This window comes from Chrysoperla carnea, chromosome 1 (assembly GCF_905475395.1).
Source record: "Chrysoperla carnea chromosome 1, inChrCarn1.1, whole genome shotgun sequence".
Lineage (NCBI taxonomy): Eukaryota > Metazoa > Arthropoda > Insecta > Neuroptera > Chrysopidae > Chrysoperla > Chrysoperla carnea.
Genome location: NC_058337.1, coordinates 86474240 through 86495542, shown reverse-complemented (window position 1 = coordinate 86495542; position 21303 = coordinate 86474240). Strand labels below are relative to the sequence as shown.

Below are 21303 nucleotides of genomic sequence, written 5' to 3'. Positions count from 1 at the left end.
AGAATACAGAGTGATTATTATATAATATACTGATACTTTCATACTCTGCATACTGGAATATATCACGAGTATGGAGATTTGGAGTGTTTAGTCTGTAGCTTGTAAAAGTTTGACAATAATTGCAAAACGAAATAGTGGCCTGAATTTTTTATAGCTTGTTCTAGAACTAAAAATTAATATGTCCATGATCGAACAAAATCGATCAAGTGGGTCATTGATCATTTGAGTCTAAATTTTAACATTCTTTATTATACGCCAGGGCTTAAATGATGATGGAATGTGTTGTTTGTGGAAATTATAAGATTGTGCTTTAAATGAAAAACAAGCATAAAATAAAAACATCTTCAGACAAAGTTGTACCTGGCGTCATTCTGTGCATTTTAATTTTTTTTATAATATAAAAATTAACGGATACAGCCGACACAAATTTATCACACCTTTTCGGATTTGTGCCAAATTCGTCAAGTTCCTTAAAAAATTTTATTCGAACTCTTTGTACGAAAACCGAACAAATTCAGCTCAAAACCGAAATGATGCGTGAAATTTATGACGGTTGTTGTTCCGAAGCAGACCGTTTTCATATGGAATTTTTTTTTCACATATAATATTTTATATTTTTTATATATTTTTTTTTATGTTAATTACACATGAAGTATAAAAATAAGTTTTCTAATAAAGGAACACATGAAATTGTTGTTTTTTTTTTTTTTTCATTTGCATGATTTTCCAATACATCGAATTATATATTACTATATTTTATTATCTTTTAAAACTTTTAATAATTTTTGAAAAAAAAATTGCTAAAATTGAAACGACTAGGTATCTCTATTTTGCGTATTCCATTCAAAATTATTATTAATAATAACCATGGGTTATATATAATAAATATAAGTAAAAATAATATGCACAATGACGACTGACCAAGCACATTCCGTTTTGATTCACGTGATTTTTATATCACATTTGACCACCATGAAAATACCCAATAGTAAACCCTACATAAAACGTGAAACTTGTGTTAACCCTGCAATTTCAATTACATAATTTACTGTACCCCAATCTGAAGAACACCTGATTATTCTAATAACAGGAATAATGCAAAAACCCGCAGAGTGCAAACTCATCACTCATTTAGAGACATGGCCGAATATATGTTATTCAATTTCAAGATAACTCCTTTATCTTAATGTAAACATTTATATAATGTCCATGTAAATATTTTTACAAATATCAATTTAAGTATAAATGAATTTCACACCTTTCCATTTTGAGTTGTTTTAAATGCTCCAAAATACCTTCATCTAGTGTATAATAAAGTATCTGGTAAAAATTTGAAGTCAATCGAAGGGTTTTAGTTTTCGAAAATCTAGCCATGGTATTTAATAAAATCACCAGTATTATCTATAAGATGAATAATATAATCATTTTGTTAATTTTTGTTTTTTCAATAGACGTATTAAGAAATCTCTTTTCCAGCAGTAGTTTCCCATATATGAGACAAAATATTTTACAACCGTTGAGCGCAATTAATAGATTGAAAAAATCTTCTTTGTCTTGAATTTTGAGTTGAATATTATAACTACTCGATAATTTGAAAGTTAAAAAAAGTAATCTTAATAGCTTTTCAAAATTTTTTATATATGAGACATAAAATATCATATGTTGTGATTTTTCGTCATCGAAAATGAAAATCGAATATCCCATATTTGGGACAAAACTTATTATTTAATGTAAAAATCAATTAGGTTGATAGGGTTATCAATTAAACAAATATTTGATAAATAATTTTATTTCCTATTAATCCGATTATTATTTCCTATTAATTTCTTTTTTCACAAGTGAAATTTACAAAATTAAAAAAACCCCGACAAATGTTTCGAATACGAAACCCTTATCTTGCACTTTAAACATAGCTAAGTACACTCTCCATTAAATTATCTTCTTCCTTTTAGTTCTCTCCAAACTGAATCGATTTTGAAGATTATCCCCTCTTTTTTAGTTTTAGTTGTTTCGGTTAAGGAGCCCTAAATTCGCACTTGAAATAATACTAAAAACGTTCTCCGTTAAATTAACTTTCAAACAAACAAAAAAAAAAAACAAAATCGGTTTATCCGTTTAGGAGCTACGATGCCACAGGGGTTAAAAATCGAGATCATAATTTTTTAATAGGTCAACTTTTTCATATCTATTATTAGTTAAACATTAGATTTTTTTTTTCTTTCACTGACACGGCAATCCGAGGTTTTTATATTTTTAATACTCTAGGAGCTCCACTAAATAAATGTATAGTTGTAAAATTATCTAAATTATTTATTAATTATTTATTACAATATTATTTTATTTTCTAGGAACAAGTCGTATTTTAATACCATTTATAGCAACTAATACAATGTATGCTTTAAAATCTGGTTCATATAGCGTACCATTTTCTTCATATCCTGGTAATATTTTGAAATTTCTTATTATTTTACTGGTAGTTGTTTTCATCTGAAGCATTGCATATTTTTGACCTAAAATTTCGAAAAAAAAAAACTTATTTGTGCAATTGTGTACTTCAAAATAAAATATAAATAATCCATACCTATACAATTTCTAGGACCTGCACCAAATGGTATAAATGCGAATGGATTTCTTTTCCGTATATTTTCTGGTAAAAAACGATCTGGATCAAATTTTTCTGGATTTGGAAAGATATTTGGATTTCGATGTAAGGATGTAAGAAATAGAACAACCATAGTACCTTTTGGCACAACATAGCCATCTGAAAATGAAAATATTTATTTATTTAATCGAATGTTATTAATCCACTTTTTTAAGTTTCTACTATACTTGTTTTTAGTGTAATATCTTTATGCGTTTGACGACTTAAAAATGGTACAACAGTACATAATCGTTGAGATTCTTTAATTGTTCGTTCTAAATATTGCATTTCTTGAACATCCTTAAATGTGGGCTCATGGTTTTCACCCATAAAAATTGCACATTGTTCTTTGTAGATTTCTTCCTGAAATTTTAACTTTGGTAACAATTTCATGGCTTCTCTTAATTATACAAGGTTATTCACGTTATTCGACACGAAATATTAAGGATAAACTGTCTGATTTTGAGAAAATTTTGTTTCTGGGGTAGATGGATACTTATTGGCAGTACATTTTAAAATTATTTTCGTCATGTACAGGATGTCCTTAACACATGAATAGTATCAAAGTTGTGTTTTTTTAAAAAATAGATACGCTCTGTATGTTATTTTATTTTAAGGTTCTACGGTCAAAATAAAAGTGCGTGGTCTCTGTTATAGGCGCATTTGTCAGAAAAACGGTAGTTAAACCTCATTATATTTATTATTATTATCAATTGAGTTTCATTGAGGTTTACCTCACTTAAAATTCACAGTTTTAAAAATATTCTGTAGTTTCTGAAAATGTAGTAGCAATTTTAACGTATGAATTCTCAATGCATTTTTCAAACCAAATTAGTCGAGTCTGCTAACTAACTCTTATTTTTCGTTAATAAGAGTTTAATTCTAAAATAATTAAAAAGTGGTTCTTTTAACAAGTTTAAAATATCGATCAACATAAACTGCCGATATATCGGAGCTGCGTTCGATTAAATCGAAAACGTATTCCATAAATTTTTTGTGATCATTAAGAATACTGATAAAAGCCACGCCAGTAAGAGAAAATTTCAAGAAAGCGATAGAAAATAGAATAACTTTGATATACAAACGAATTTAGTTTGAAATTGTTAAAAAAGACGAATGATATTTGTACAACTTACCTGTATATCAGGATGTTTAGACAAAATATAATAAAATAAAGACAATTGCGTAGAGGTTGTGTCGTGGCCCTAAAATACACCGTTTTCAATAAAAGAAGCAGTAAAACTCAACTTAGTCTAAAACATACGGCAAAAGTGAAGCTCGCTACTTCGTCCCTAATTTGTTCATTCGTTAAAGGCGTACCATCAAGATTCGTTGCGTGAAGTAATAAATCTAAGAAAGCTAAACGTTTTTTAGTACCAACATCCTCATGTTTCATTTTGGTGAGATTCGTTGTTGCTTCAACCAAATCCTTTCTTCTTTGGCGTATTATCTAGAAAAATTACTTGTAATATATTAGTTAATAAAAAAGAAATAACATATTTAGGAAATTAAAAATACCTCGTCACATTTGTCATTTAAAACTTTTAAACATTTTCTCTGAATACGTCCATTTCTTGTAAAAGGAAATATAAAATCGATTTGTTCGAGGGGCTTACATAATCGGTCTATAAATATTCTTTGTATTCTGAAACAGTAAAAAAAAGTTATATGCACCTAGATGTTTGGAAAGTTCTGAAAGTATATATATTGAATCTCGGAAACGGCTCCAACGATTTTTATGAAAATTAGTATGCAGGGTTTTTTCTTTGGGGTTGGGGGTCTAGCTAGGTTTCATTTTTAGATGTCGTTTTATCCGGTTCTTCAGAACAAACTGAAACAAACTGCAAAATATGACTCTTCTTGACATCTATTGGTGTTTATCGTAGTAGGTACGAAATCAAATACATTACTGGGACATTTAAATTGATATTTGTGTGGAGACATTTTAAACGGTTCATATACCTGGATACTCGGTCATCCAGGTGCTTAATAATATTATATAGGTTTGTCGCAGTTAACTATATATAGGTGTGTTGAAACTAACTAATTAACTAATTAATAGCCTAGCCACTTTACTCAACGTTGTCGTTCAACTAGCTTCTTGAATAATATTCAGCCGTAGCCACTAATACAACGTTTAATTAGCTGGCTTACTGATGATTAAGCCATTCTTAAAATGGGTGACCATTTGACTAAAAAGATGATATATCTGGCATAAGAAATTTTTTATTTACAAAAAATTTAAAATATAGCATATTGAAATCATGAGATAAAATAAGATTACTCAATAAATAACACAGTGTACATGTAAGTAATTAAACAGTTCCGTCGCCATAGTTTGTATCTGAGCTCTGCAACTCTTGCCGTGAAAACCAGTTTTTAAAAGTACCATACCTAATTCCTACTTTTTGTAAAAACACTCTTCCATTGTACTTATTTTTGCGTAAACGCAATCAAACTGTGAGAAACACCAATCGACGACATATTACCAGTATGTGAATTTCAGCGCCAGGTGACAGAAACTGGAAATAAATTCAAATGACTTAGCTAGGCAAATTGTTAAACGTTATCGATCCAAGTCATTTGCTTAGCTGTTTGATTGCGTGGTTGAATATCGCGTTTGGGTCACTAGTTGAACGCCGCCGTTTAAAAAACAGGCTAGAAAGGTAATTGAGCGGCTAATTAAGCTAGTTAAGCAAATTCTTCTAAAACTATTTTCCCATCAAACTTATGAAATAAAAAATGCGAGAATAAATGAAGAATGTAGTTTCTTGTTTTAAGAGGTTTGTCAATAGATGTAAAAAACGTAACAACCCCCGTATGAAGATGGAAAAATTTGTAAGCAATATTTACTCATAAACTGCTGATACATAATCATTTTGAACTAATTTTGTTTGTGAATGCATTTTAGATCCCATAGCTGTTTCTGCAATAAAAGAAAAAAAACTTGAGGTTATTAATTTTCGTCATCGCATTATTGAAACAATTGTACATTTACCACAAATAACATCTAACGCATATGATTTCATGAAGGAAGAAATATCTAAATTTGTTTTGCCATCTGCTTTTTCCTTCAACATTTCAACTAAAATGTCACCTTGCTCATTAAAAACTTCGAAAAATTTCTCTAATATATTAAAATGGAATGTGGGTGTTATTGATTTTCTTTGCTGTTTCCAGTAAGATCCTTAAAACAATTAAAAATAATTGGATACCGTAAAGATGGTCTATCTGATTTTTTTGCATTACCTTCACTAAATAGTAATCCATTGCCAAGCCATGGTTTTATCAATCTCCTCATTATAGGAGGTTTGTATATCATTTCAGCATCCCTTAATACTACCTTAAAAATTTTAACCATTTTCTTATTTAATTTATGAATGTCCAAATTAAACCTTAATCGCCATCAGTGCTTAATATAGTGCTACATAAATATAAGTTTCGTTAGCTCATGATTCTAAGCTGTAATAGTTGAGTACAAGATAATAAAAATGAAGAGCGCAAAAACTTTTTAGAATGTATGACGATCAAGGTTTAGTGTAATAAATACATGTATGTCATGTTATAAATGCATACTTCAATATCTTCGACGTCAGTGAGAACAATGGTCACTCGTCCAACGTGCGACAATCGAATAACTGGACCATACTGTGCAATAATTTGCATAAAATATTTAAGTATTCCTAAAAAATTATTATTTCCTTTATTATATTAATATTCGTTTCAAAAATGTTAAAAGTACATGAGCAATGAGCATGGATAGGTATTGGTGACTCCTGTACCAGGAAGCCCACAATCCATATAGAGAATCGATCAATCTTTCTGAAATTGAGGATTATAGTAATACTTGATGAGCGGATCAAAGTCTTCACAAGCAAAAATTATTAAAAATTCGTGTTTTTAAGATATGGTAAAGGTTAAAAAATATAGCGTAGGAAGTAACAATACTCTTTGACGAATGAGAGATGTTGCTTGAAAATCCACTGGAGTTATCCAAAAGTAAATAACAACCCACTGTGTTCCATTCCTCAGTTTTTCTCACAAAAAGAATAGTCATCATAAAATCATAAAATTGGTGCAAGATAATTTTTTTATTTTGGTTAATAAATATTTAAAAGTATAATAAAAATCTTCCAATGAATTTTATCCTTAGGCGAATTCACGCAAGATATATGCTCCCGAAGAAGTAAATTCCTGGCATTGCTATAACTTTGACCTTTAATATTCGAAAAACCTGATATTTAGGAACTTGTGTGGTGAAGATTTTTTACATACTCATCAAGAAATACTGGAATTCATATTTTCAGAACGATGATAAGTTCAATGAAATAGCTATACACACGCTTGGATTTACCTGGACCTTCGTTAAAGATTTTATATAAAGCTATAAGTAATCCTGAGCCAGGTATAAGCTTAGGGCCAGGGATATGACACGTTAATTTTTTTATTTTTCGTACTGGAAGTTCCACATATATCCAGAATGTCAAAATAAGGACTGCTATTGTTATAAATACAATTTCCCAAGCCTGTGGAATATAAAAATAGAATTATTTTTTAATTATACGAAACAACTAATCTTCTTTTCAATAATTTTACAATCAAATTATTTTGGAAATTGTATTAAAATACATAAGAAAGACATTGGGATATGTTTGGACCTGCATTGCCTTTGATAAATGGCTGGCTCCTAAACCTAATTATAATCGTCTACAGTACAGAGGGGGGTATGGTTTCGTGAATAACATTCTTACGAAACTTCGTAAGTGGCTTCATTTCAGTTTAACCAACAACGTTCACATTTACGAAAACTTTGGAAATTGGAGCGTTTTCAATGTGGAAAACGGGCATGTCAATTAAATGACCTATGGAAAAAATATGAACAACCATTTGGAAATTTATCAACGACTTACTTAAATTTGACGTGTAAGACATAAGTTTAGGATATGTATGCGTCAACGGTCAACAATTGATAATATTCTACCAAAAAAGATATCAATCACTCTCACCTCTTTTTAAGAACTATACCAAATAGTGGATAGGTACTCTCACTGCGTCTTGTAACTAGAACTTCGTGTTTCACAATAAACCACGGAAAAATCAAAACATCCATGATGCTCTACGAAATTTGAAAACGAACGAAAGATCAATGGGCGGAATCAAGTTTGGAACAATTGAACATTCTATTCATATGGCCAAGAGCCAAGAGATTTAGACAAGAAAATCTTTTTCACTGTGTATCATCGTTTCTACCTAAAAAGATCGGAGGATCTTTGGACATACACATCCGAAGCATTATGAACACTAGAAGAATATTCGGATTTCGGGATGCATATTGTAAGGGGAAATTTGTGGAGCCAGCTCTATAATTACTTATAGGTACAATAGATAAATTATTAACTCAAAAAAAATATACCTTCGTAGCGTTTCTAGATATATTTATGGGGCCTTCAAATATATTTATGAATAGCTTCTATATCACCCTTTTTTGAAATCGAATATCTCTAATTATTTACTTTTATATACCACACCTAGCAACTGTTATCTACTTGATTATTTTAAATATATTCCATTTTGAGAATGATTTGGCCCCCTGGTAGTTATCTGTTGATTCGAAAACATGGTAAGCCTTTTGGTTTCGTAAAATTTGGGTTGTTTTAAACCTATAAATGAAGTTTTACGCCTTTGCATAACACCCGTATACATTCATTTACGCTCTTTTTTTGTCAATCTTTTCCTGTATTTTATGAAAAAAATTTCAAAAAACCAAAAAAAATCCAATTTTTTTTTTAGTTTAAAATTATTATGATTGAGACATTGTTCAATACTTACAGTTAAAATTAAGTCCATGGTTGTAAGTCACTATTTGTAGTCCGAGTTAATTTTATGAATGTGCCGATACTTTTAATGCTATTTTCCTATTAATATGCCTTTACTTCTTATCATATAAAAAGTCATAATAAATAGTATGGTTATCTAGTGCATATATTATAAATATTTTTGTGTAATAAATAGTATGGTTATCGAATGCCTATATTATTAACTAGCTGACTCCCGCCTGCTTTGCTGGGCACACTAACCATTTGGATGTGAATCTATACTTTTTTTATTAACGAAATATTTAATTTCGATTTGATATTTATTGTAAATTTTTCAAATTTTAAATATGAAAATATAGTGCCAGTCAGTGAATACACAGATTTCCACATCACCCGTGAGGTCCTGTGTATTGGGATGCGTTTCCGTTATTTATTGTATCGGGATCCCCAGTAGACCTTATCCCTTAAGCTAGTGGATATCGAAGAGTATTAATCGATCACTTTCAAATCCGCCTCTTTTTGATTCGGTCGAAAATTGTCATCACTTTCTACCTCAAACAGTACTCAGAAAAACTCTTTAAATTTCTTAATCCAACCTAAAAAATTATTTAATCTATAAGAGTAATCTATCTTTTTTTTTACAAAATTGACCTATTATTAGGACTTTTTTTTTCATTGTTTATTTTTAATGAATTTTTCTGAAAAAATTTAATAAAAATTAATTTACAAATTTGAAAATCCGTTGGGATAGGAATTCCGTAAAATCCGTTCTTAGTGGACATCTATGTCACGAAAGAAGTAAGTATGCAAAATTTTAAGTTAATCGGACCGATAGTTTCGGAGATTTCGTGATGAGTCAATCAGTGGTAAATCGCTTATATATATAGATATTTTTGTGTAATGTACTCAAATTCTTATTTTTAATTGATACTACATGGTTTATTAAGAGCCAATGACAATTTTACTTCCGTCACATAGGTAATTGTCTCATTTGTTTAGTAATGGGTTTAATAATAGGAAAATCGTGAATCTTATAATAATAATAATAAAAATAATAATCAGTCTTTATTCATAAAAATAGTTTACAACAAAAAAACTATATGAATTGAGTCAAAAACAAAATTTTGGATCACATTTAAAAAAAATTCATCGACAGAATACAAACATTTATCAACTAAATACGATTTTAGTTCTTTTAAAAATATTAAGCCACTTAGATTTTTAATATTATTCGGAACTTTATTATAAAGTTTTATGACCATATTTATTGAGCCATTTTTAATTTTGGTTTTTGATGTTTTTATTTCCTTGAACTTATGTTTGTGCCTTGTTTCGTAATTGTGAAAGGCAAAGGCAAAAAGTTATTTATTTTATGGTTGCAGTTTTTTTCTTATGCATTATTTTTCTGTTATAAAATATTTACGTAACAGTATATTTGGTGTCAACTGCTTCACCAATTCATCAAAAAAAATACATGTATAAGGGAGTAATTTTGAGAGTACCTAAATAAATCTATGATAAACCATTTTATACATTTTTTAATTTTATTGCAATATTTATTTTAGGATTACTGGTTTGTATGTGTGTACCTTCGTGTATACGGATGTCACATAAAGGTTTAACGCATTTGCTTATATAAATATTTTCGTTATCATATCCTCATTAAAAAATTTTTACACTTTGTCAAGAAATTACTAATGAAATGCTATCAATTTTTAAACCTTGAGTATATACGAAGCATGGTAAATGATAACATGTGTAACAACCCGTGGGTAGAGTCTGGTGTGACCCTTGACGTCCACTTCCCAGCACAATAAATCGTTATAAATATTGAACAAAAAAATAAAAATTCGACCGACTCGATTTAATGTTATGAAATTCTTTTCGGATCAAATTGCCGTTAATAGGGTTCGAGAGACACCTCAACTTTGTGTTCGCGATATGGACGACGAAAAAAATGTGTATACGGACATACGCTCATGCTCACGCCACAGATAGACAGACAGACACAAACACATAGCGGTCAAACTTATAACACTCCTTATTTGGTTCGGGGGTTAAAATTGCCCTACTCCTAGATATTAAAATTCAAAGTGTTGCTATGGCAATCAGCAGATCTGGATAGGGCGTTTCATTTACAAAATGATTCTTTTTTGTTTCGGACTGTTTTCAATCAAGAAACGACATATCTTATATTAACTACCCTTGCCAAAAAGCGTTGCTTGAAGAAGATAATAGTTTTTTGACAACTGTCCGAAACAAAAGCAAATCGATGAAAAGGTCTATTGGCATATTAGGTCACATATACCATGGCCCAAGGCGATAAATTTTGGGGGGCAGAAAATTGTTGAAAAGGTCAAAATATTTTTGAGTAGGTTCACATGACGAAAAATGTTAAAAATGTTGAAAAAATTTTATACTTTTTAATTTCACAAACATATTCTCAACCAAACGTATAATTTTTAAATCCTGATTCATGCGCTTTCTGAAATAATGGTGTATTCATAAGCATATAGCAATCAATTAGTGCTGCCTCGTAAGAATGACACCTCTTTGTTTGATAGCACAGCCTAGTTTTGTTAAAATTATAATAAACTGAACTTTAATTGAGCTTTAAAACTCAAAAGTTAATGCAGAAACTTATTTTTATAGTACCTAGTTCAAAAATAGCTACCACTAGGGTTATTAAATAGCTGGCACTACAGTAGGGTATACGATGATCTCTTCTAGACCGTTAGAATTCTATAAAAATATATATTCAACAAGATTTCCTACTTGTGAAAACAAGAAATATTTTATATTAGCCAAATATAGATGTCACTAGAAGTTACCATTACCTGAATTATTCAAATTCATGCTTTACCATTTTAAAGCGATCATTTAAATGCGTATCTAGCGGTAATCGGAAAAAGTTGCCCTGGAACAAATAAATCCGGAAAAATAAAATAGAACCAGAAAAAATAGGCTCAGAAAAAATAGATTCGGAAAACATAAACCCCAAAAAATAGATTCGGAAAACACAGACCCAGAAAAAATAGATCCGGAAAAATAAAATAGATCCACTTTTTCAGGTGTTTTTTTCCGGATTATTTTTTTCAGAATTTTAGGATTTGTTTATTTATTTAATTTTTGTTGCCTTGAACATTTATTTTACTTATTTTATTTTCTGATTACTCTGTATTGTTTTAAATACGAGTTGGTTGGGTTGAGTTTGTCGACTATAGGGGAGTTGGTTAGGTTCTGAAGTTTTTAGCCCTTGCGTTCAAAAATGGGTCACTATTACAAAAAACGGAGTTTGTAATTACGAATTGGTTGGGTTGAGTTTGTCGATTATAGAGAAGTTGGTTATGAACTGAAGTTTTTAGCCCTTGCGTTAAAAAATGGGACTCTATTTGAGCAAAATATAAATAATATTCATTATAAATAATATAAATATAACTATTTTTTCCAGTCTATTTTTACCGGGTCTATTTTATTGAATAAAAATTCGGAGCTATTTTTTCCCAAATTCGTATCTAGCAGTACCTAAAGATTTTGTACAAATACTTATATGCAAACTAAGTAGGTATTGCAAATTTTTTTTGTTATTGAATTTCAACCCAAAATCAGGAAAAAATTTATTAATTTTTTTTTGTGTAACTAAGTAAGCACTACTTTCTAAAGAGAATAATTTTTTTTGGAGAGAATTATTAATTATGTCTATGACAAATCGCCAAGGGTTAGATTTAATCTAATTGTTTATTTGAAGCTCACGTGGGCAAAGCTATGGTAGTTGGTTGTACTTTCAAAACAAAACTAACCTTATTGAAACAGATAAACTCATAAATAAAAAATTTAGTATAATTTCTTCACTTTTGATAAACTGAAATGTAAATTATTTTTAAATTAGGGGGGAATATGTTTTAATTTTATAAAAAGCTTAATAAATAATAATTTGTTGAGAATTTCAATTCATAAAATCCAGGTTTATTTAGGTATATACATAGGACTGAAATAATTTTTAGATATCGGCAATTCAGTTTACTTTTTAGTATTGATTAAAAACGGGAAAAACGGAAAATAAATGCGAGAAGAAAAATAAAAACTAATCTATTATGTTGTCTTTAAGTTTTTAATTTTTTTCGTAACACTGTAACACATTTTTAATTTTTTTCCCAATCCTCTGAGTTGTATGAAGTTAGCACTTCAATTTTGGTGAAAATAATAATATTTTTAATAAATTATTATAGATTTGTATATTGTCTCTATAAAAAGTTAGGTATAAGATTTTATCCTTCATATTTATGTATATATCTAGTAAAAGTTGAGAAAAATCAAGTTTGCCAATTTAACTGACATTGACTTTTAACTGATATTGATGTTACTTACTGTACATGTTTCTACATTTTTGTTTATATTTTTGAAAAATTGATAAAAGCCAAAGTAATATAGCTATTTAAAACAGCCAGTTTCATATACATAAAAGTTTACAAAAACTCAGAAGGTACTTTTATAGCTATAGTGTCAAAATCCATTCATATCCTTTTATTTCATCTCTATTATGAATATACCTAAGACATGCATCGCGTATACATACTTAGTCAATATTATTGATTCAATATTGATATTGATCAATATATTGATGATTGTACCTATACAGAGTAAGTTCAAATTGCTTCAATAATAATAACCATGCAAGGATAATCGTACGTGTATTTATAAATTTTCCCTAAAATTTTCCTGAAAAAATTTGCAATAGCTTTTAAAATATTATTGGTTGAGCGTAAAGTTGAAAAATAAATTAAAGATTTAATGAACAACAACTTATACACTATAGCCCCAAACTAAAATTTTTCAGGTGAAATGACCCACCCAAAGTTGTAGAAAGTAAATTTTAATACAACTTATCAGGCAACCATTATTTCGTATAGTTATATATCTCTTTACAGAAATATTTACGAAAAATTTTCTAAATTCCTAGTGAAAGGGAAATATTTATAGATAATAAACAAAATTGTAGAGAAGTAAGCTTTCAACAACTTTTGAGTTCTATTTCTAAATTCCAAATATTTGAATTTTTAGAGTGGTATAATATAATAATAAACTAATGTTGTTATGCTTACATTTTGGTGAGAAAAATGTACTAAGCTTGTGCAGCTCCATTGTTTAAAATTTCTTGGATAACAACGACCGAAATTTTTGGACAAATATACTTTTGTAATAAGCAGATAATATTTGAAAAAAATAAATTAAATTTAGAACAATCAATAAAATAATATATATTGTTTATAAAAGGAGGCGTAAGTTGATTGGAGTTTATCATGAAGTTGAAAGTGGTTTTACCCGAAGTAAAGAACTTACATTTAATAATAACATGTTAAAATTTACATATGCATAAAAAATATTATTGTATTATTCGGGAATTTGATGAAAATGAGAATTAAAGTTCAGCCGTAGCAGGAACAAGTAAAATTTACAAAATTTAAAAACTCGAGACAAATCGTCCGGATACAGAATGCTAAACTCGCTTGTCTATTGAAACATACCTAAGAACATTCTCTATTAAATGATCTTCCTCCTTAGAGCCTTCTCCAAATTAAACGGATTTTGAGGATCATCGCCTATTTTTTAATTGTTCCGGAACACTAAACTTGCACTTGAAACATTGAATTACCTTCCAAACGAGACAAAAAAAAATCCAAATCGGTTCATCCGTTTAGACACTAGGATGTCACAGACAGACACACAGACACAAACACACACATAGCGGTCAACCTTATAACACTCCTTTTTTTGGTTCGGGGATTAAAAAGACACTTGAATAACAGTGCTCCATCACAGTAGTTGAATTTCACCCTCATTATATATATGTTATTAAAAGATGCTCTTTATTCAAATACGATTTATATATTTTCAGTTTCAGTTTTTAGTTTGTCGGAGGTTTTGTAAATTTCACTTTTTGGAAGTGTCAACTTTCCATCTTATATCCCTTATCGCCGTTTTATACAGAAATCGCATGTTCTGTATAAAACGGCGATAAGGGATATAAGATGGAAAGTTGACACTTCCAAAAAGTGAAATTTACAAAACCTCCGACAAATTTTTCTCGGAGTTGAAGCGTATCTAAGAACACTCTCCATTAAATTACTTTTTCCTTAGAGCCTTCTCCAAACTGTACCGATGTTGAGGATCATTGCCTATTTTTTAGTTGTTCTTGGTACGGAACTCTTATTTAAAGTATTAATGGAGTTTCCTAAACAATGCTTGGTAATCAGTTAATAACAATATTACGTCAGAATGCTCTTATTAATTGGGCCAATATTGGTGCAAACCTTAAGTTCCAGGTTTTGGCAGAAGTCTTAGTACCTGGTGTTCGACCAACTTTTGGTATCTGGTCTTCGACCAAGCCTGGGTTTTAGTTAAAAATGTTTCAGCGGTATTCACGCTTTTCGTGGTATTATTGAAACTTTTTTAAGGCTTAGGCAAAGGTTGGCTGACTAAATATTGATTTATTAGCCGTAGCTAAAGCTTCTGAAAAACAGGCAAAAAAAAACTTGGCCCATAAACTTTGATTGAGACTTAGATAAGAACTGGAATACTAAGCCTAATTTGCACGTTGTCGGCCTAAATCGCTTCTGTCGACAGCTTGGCATTAACCTGCTGGAATTTTTCTCAATTTGCAAAGAATTTTCTGATAAATCGGTACCTCTATAATACTTTAGCTGAGTAAAAATTCAGATGTAGAATAGTAAGGAACAAGAGTTTAGCAAGTTTTGTAACAACTTCCAATTAGTAATATGGAGTACAATAATTTTTTTGGCTTACTAGTACAACATATATAGTTTGTCAGATAGGAATAAGTAGAAGAATATAAGCAGTAAGTAAGTCTTCTTTGGGGTGGTCGAAATGGGGGGTGAAGATAGTAGCACTATTCTCAAGGGGGCTCGAGGTGCATGCACGTGATTGAACAATGCAAATAACAGCCGAGGCACATGTCTGTAAATGTTCAAGATGGTATAGTCAGTCTAACCTAACCTATTATTAAATATGAAATAATCCCATTCCTCATTATATTGAGTGTCCCTCAATCACCCAACAGAGGCGCAAAAACAAAAATGTATGAGTTCAATTACAATACTTAGCCACCTTCACGATCAGGGCTTTAGATAGCATGCGTTTTTTGTGTGGTGACAAGTTAACGATTTCGAGCATTTAACGTCATACAAAAGTACTTGGTTATTTTCATCACCTTAATAAAAGGGCTATAAAGTATCTATAAACCGCTCATATTTCTATTACGTATTGTATTTGCAAATACCATTGTGATATCAGCTAGGTATTGCTAGGTCTTCGAAATTGTATATATATTGTTATGGGACTGCCTTGCGTAGGGGGTCCAGGGGAAAATCTGTTGTGTCCCTTGGCTTGGTCCAGGGACAGATGCTGCCACCAAAGGTCTTTGTATTTAGCAAGGAGAGACCTTATGAATTCTTTGTAGATGAAAACGACTTTTTTTAATTTATTTAATATCACTTTATTGACTGATGGTTTACGTTAATAGATTTTAAACTTAGGTTGTAATAATCACAGTATTGTAAAGATGTAAGTCCAAGTTGTATAATCACTGTATGAATTATGAATATTTAGCTTGCCTTTACATATAAAACATTTAGATCAAAATATAAAATATTATGACGTAAATATTAAATATTAATTTTTGCTGACCAGCTAAATAAATCAAACCATGTCATTATTACAATTAGGCTATAACATTATAAAAATATAATTACTTAATAATACTAATTTTTGATTGACTTAAATGTGTTAGAAACCACGTTTTTAAGGATAACGCCGTCCAGGGCCTAACAATATACAAATTTTGAAACCTATAAATCAGAAGTAGGTAAAAACTGTTTTGTAAGTTTTTCTGACGTTAGTTATAGCCGAAGTTTATAGAGGCATAAAAGGGTGGCTGGTGACATCCTGTATAAGTTACTTACTAGTGATAATATTGTCTGATATAGAATGATGATATAGCATAAACATCAACACTGAAAATCTATGACAGTTTTTTGTAAAAAATCATAATTGATAATTATTATTTCGACAAAGAAAAACAAAAATCTTTAATGTGCATGCAAACTTTATATAAAAATTTGACACGTAAAATCAACTATATTTTATGTATTAGATATGCTGCATTCGAGGGACGACTGGCCGTACCAAGGGGGTCAGGGATGGTAGCCCCACTTTACAGCTCGAATGTCCCCGCAATTGGGGTCTTAAGGATCAAAAACAAAAATGTGTCATTTTTGGTATTCAATTAGAGATCTTGAAGAGCATACATAGTCTAACTACATGTATTTGTACAAAAATATACTCTTGCGTTACGCCGTGAAAGCATTTGGACGGAAAACAAACTTTTTAAGGATATACTTGGATCTTAAAGAGTATATTAGAATCAATATTGCATATAATATATAATAAAATTAACGTTGTTCGAACCGTAAAAGCAATGGACCAAAAATTCGATCGTTGCGATGCATCATAAAAGAATGATTCATACTTTATATGAGCGTTTTGGTATAAAACTGCAATAGGACCATTTTTGTCATTTATTTCTACTATATTACAACACTTAAATACAGAAAGCAAAATATTTCGACATTCTTTCCCTTAATCTGACCTCTTGTATATTTTTATAATAATGACTACTCACTAAATACTCACTCAGGCGAAACAACAGCATTGCCAAAGAAGCACTTGAGTAGAACCCCCAAGGAAAAAGAGAGTGGGCCGACCTCGTCATACCTGGCGAAGAACCCTGGAGCCAGAAATTTCTGAGGAAGGCAAATCCTGGGGAGAGGTAAAATCCATGGCACTGAATCGAGTTCGTTGGCGAGCATTTGTTGAGGCCCTACGTCCCCCTCGGGATCATAGGACATAAATATATATATACCAAATATTTCGGTCAAAACAACATCCTCTTTTATCAACTTCAGTGACAACAGATAATAAAAATTACAGTTTAGGGAAATCTATTTAGATCATCTCATTATCCTAGCAAATGAGCGGTGAAAATTTAGCGCCTAGTAAATGTGTACAAATAAGAACGAGAAAATTTCCTATTGTATTTTATCCATCAATTATTTTAAGGAAATTGTTCAAATTCGAATTTTATTAAGTCAATACTTCGAATCGAATGTTTCTATTTCTTGTTGAAGACGGGATAAATAAAACAGTAAAAACATTATTAACATTTCTTTACTACAAATTATTCACATCTTTTATTATCTATCATAATAGAAATAGAAATTCCTAGAAAATTGAAGGTGAATGTATATGTATAGGATGCGTAAACGATGTGGATATAGCAGCTAAACTAGAAAAATAATGGTTTAAGAAAAAAGTTGCACACAAAAGTTTTAGAACTAAAAAGTTCTAGCATAGAGTGTTACCTTGACTCAAAAGCCAAAGTCACAGGTTACTCAAAAGCGAACTCCAGCTCTTAGTGGTAAGAGATAGAGAAAAATTTTAAATAATAAACTTGATCTTTAAAAAAAGCAACAATTTTTTTTCGAAATTTTTTTCGAGATCACCACAGATTTAGCAGAAATTGAAGTTTTTGCTTAGATATTGTCAGTTTTCTATATTTAATACCTTTACTATTTTACTTACATATCTTTCACTAATACTACTTATTTAACCTTAACCACGACCTTCAAGATTATATCAAAGACAAAAATAGAATCCAGTCGGTACGAAGGTTTTACAACTCTCATAGAATTTGCGACACTCGGAAAATTTATTTTGAATATTGGTGCCAGAAGAACTAAATTAAGCAGCTAAAAATGTAGTTATTTCGTAGCCAGAGTTTATTTTCAGTCAGATTATAACCTTTCTACCAACAATCAGATGATTGTTGTACAGATTCTGGCCTGACGATTATAACTATTTAGCTCCTCTATAAGTATTTTATTAGATGAATGTAAAATATATCTGCGAGGCTTGTAAAAAATATTTTAAATTTGTTTTTGTTTATATTTTTTCAAATTAGGTATACTAAAGATGTATCGTTATGTTTAAATTAATTTAAACTAGGGTAAAATATTATCAAATTTAAGAAAACTGTATTCCCTATGGTAAATTAATGAAATAAAATTTGGTTGATCTGTACATTATTTTATTTTCGACATTATTCAGAAAGCTAATTAAAAATTTAAATAAAAAATAGTTTTAAAAGCACAAGCTTTTATTGTACTTAAAAGTAGAAAATAATTTTTCCTATGAGTCACTCATACATACATGACTATTCGAAAAAACTTGAGGCGCACAATCTAAGATTAAGTTGTCAGATTCCATCCGAACAAACATAGTTACATACATACATTTGGTGCTCCGAATCGTTATTGACATTTTATATTGAGCGCCTCAAGCTTTTACGAATAGTCATGTATAAGTGACTTTTATTACAATAAAAGCTTGTGTTTTAAAAAAAATTTTTTATTTCAATTTTTTTATACGGATGGTCAGTAAGTTATATTCTGGTAAGCATGTCTGCTTGTAAATAAGTTTTTTCCATTTTGGAAAATATAGAAAATAATTTTTAGGATTTATGTTTTAAAATATGAATTTCATAATTGAAATATATCCTTAACATGGGATTTAAATATTACATAGGCAATATGTAACATTGAATAATAGTAATAGGTGACCAATCTGTTGGGTAATTTTAAAATAATAATATTATGTCCAAAATAATTTATACTTTAAGCGCATTTTAACTTTTAACTCCTTTTTGCAAAAATCTATAATTATAAGCTATTATAATCGAATAAGAAAAATATAATTTTAACCCCCCTCAAATTTTGCGTTTCTTAGATTTTAGGTTTGTTAGAATAAGGTACTCAGATTTTGAAAACGCATAATTTTTATGGCGTCCACCGTACGTTACATGCTAAAAAGTTGTTGTTGGCTTATAGTGCCTAGTTTCACACCAACTTCATCTGATAATAATAAGGTGTGAAAGGGTTGAAATTCGATTTCTCCAAAAAACATGAAACTTTTTTTCGTCTCTTAAATATTAATATCGGAAGGCTTAATTAATCAATAACTAGAACTTCCCTATCAAACAACAAGCTTTTATCTTTTACAAACTTCGTTGTAACCCTCATTTAGGTCGTTAGCTCCATTGTGATACCTACTTTTTGTTGACAGAATTTTAGCTCTTTTTTTTGAAAGGCTGCGTACAGTCCCTTTACGCATTGACTATATACTACACTTACCCATCTCTAGGTACTAATTATTTAAATAAATTTTTTTACGGATGGGAATCGAATCCGCAATCAAAATTATACCGAGTAAAGCGGGAACACTTTAAGAAAATGAGCCAACTATGCTGAACCTCAAAGCTAGAAAAAAATTTTGATTGCATTAACACACTTAAAATTGACAGATATCCGTTTTTGTTTTATAAGAGTACTTCTAATATGTACCTTAATTGCTTGGTTTTATAATACATTTTTAATGGCATTATAAGCTTTCAAAATAATAAAATTGTTAAAAAAAAAATTGGTTTTGTCAAACTGGGCGTGACAGCTACCGAACATTTTTAATATTAAATAAAATCAATGGTCTTCGATTTTTATCTACTTATCCAAAATTGAATGTAACAAAAGAAAAATTATTCATGTTGATATTAGAGAAAATAATTATAAATAACGAATTAAATGGTTTTACCCTATAAAGTACACATGCACTTACAAATTGTAGCTTTCTAGGTAGCCAGAGACAGCATTGCCAGCGTAATTCGTATTGTCAGTCATCATCACCAACCATTTAATGAAGTGACTGATTTTCATTTTCAAGTAATCCTAGACTCTTATGAATATCTGTAACAGCATGGATGCATGCATGCTCTAAGTTCTGTAAGTTCTTTTTTAAAGAATGTATTTATATAAACATGGTTTAGAAGAATATATATATATATATATATATATATATATATATATATATATATATATATATATATATATATATTATATATATATATATATTATATCATCGGACAAGAAATATGATATGTGTTGTATTCTAGTGTACGAGATTTAAATCTGGCCGATTGATTGGGATGTAGAAGTGAACGCGGCGCGGCGTTGTATGTTGTACAGAGAGAGCACCGGGAACACTAGGGAGGGCACAGGCACATCATACATACAACACACATTTCTCTCTGGCGTTGTATGTCGACATTCATACATACATACATGTATAATACACATCGGTATCGATCCTGTGCGACCAACCACTACACCAGGGCTGGAATTAATGTGCACATGCGTGTAAATATACGACGACTGCTCAAGCCCGCGCCCGGAGCCTGTCCGACCATCGACAAGCCAAGATGGCGGACCTGAGGTGGTATGTGCTCGTTGTCGCGTAGAACAAACAGACAGCCCGTTGTTGTGTCAATCCAGTTGTGTGTTGTCGCGGCGTGGAATGTTGTGCAGTGTACACAGAGTTTGGGGCACCTGTCGTGGGGATGCGGCCCATTTGCTGCTGCCCGTCATCCTCGACTGATGTTTGTGCACCACCAGGAGTCGATGTGCGGCGATACATCGTCATCACCGGCAATCACTACTACAACACGTTATTATATTACATTATTAATACAAGAAAGTATTATAATTATACTACTAATTACATTAATTATTATTATTACATTCATAATTTATTATTCTTACTTCTTATTATTATCTCAACTAAAATCAGGTCATCATCAAGCCCTCAATCAAAACCGCTTCAATCAACATCTTCTTCTTCATGTTCTACTCCTTCTTCAGCTGTTATTGCTGCCACTACAACAGG

At 30.3% G+C, this 21303-nt stretch overlaps 1 protein-coding gene across 1 annotated transcript; it reads right to left on the bottom strand.

The window, feature by feature from the left end:
- Positions 1-2337: 2337 nt before the first annotated feature.
- Positions 2338-21054, bottom strand: LOC123291777 (cytochrome P450 4C1-like). Its single transcript, XM_044872199.1, has 12 exons — positions 20890-21054; positions 6996-7167; positions 6218-6324; positions 5891-5984; positions 5640-5828; positions 5495-5567; positions 4160-4286; positions 3906-4091; positions 3778-3846; positions 2830-3004; positions 2582-2761; positions 2338-2510 (listed from the first exon to the last, which is right to left on the bottom strand). Exons 1-12 carry the CDS (start codon positions 21052-21054, stop codon positions 2338-2340), a joined length of 1710 nt encoding a protein of 569 aa, XP_044728134.1.
- Between the last annotated feature and the right edge of the window lie 249 nt (positions 21055-21303).

Bases quoted from the DNA above. Each gene is read 5' to 3' on its own strand.
- LOC123291777 (XM_044872199.1), bottom strand. From the start codon at position 21,054: ATGTATCGCCGCACATCGACTCCTGGTGGTGCACAAACATCAGTCGAG. The intron at 5,829-5,890 runs GTAATGCAAAAA...AATTGTTTTAAG, and splicing joins TGGATTACTATTTAGTGAAG to GATCTTACTGGAAACAGCAA. The intron at 2,511-2,581 runs GTATGGATTATT...TCGAAATTTTAG, and splicing joins AGGTCCTAGAAATTGTATAG to GTCAAAAATATGCAATGCTT.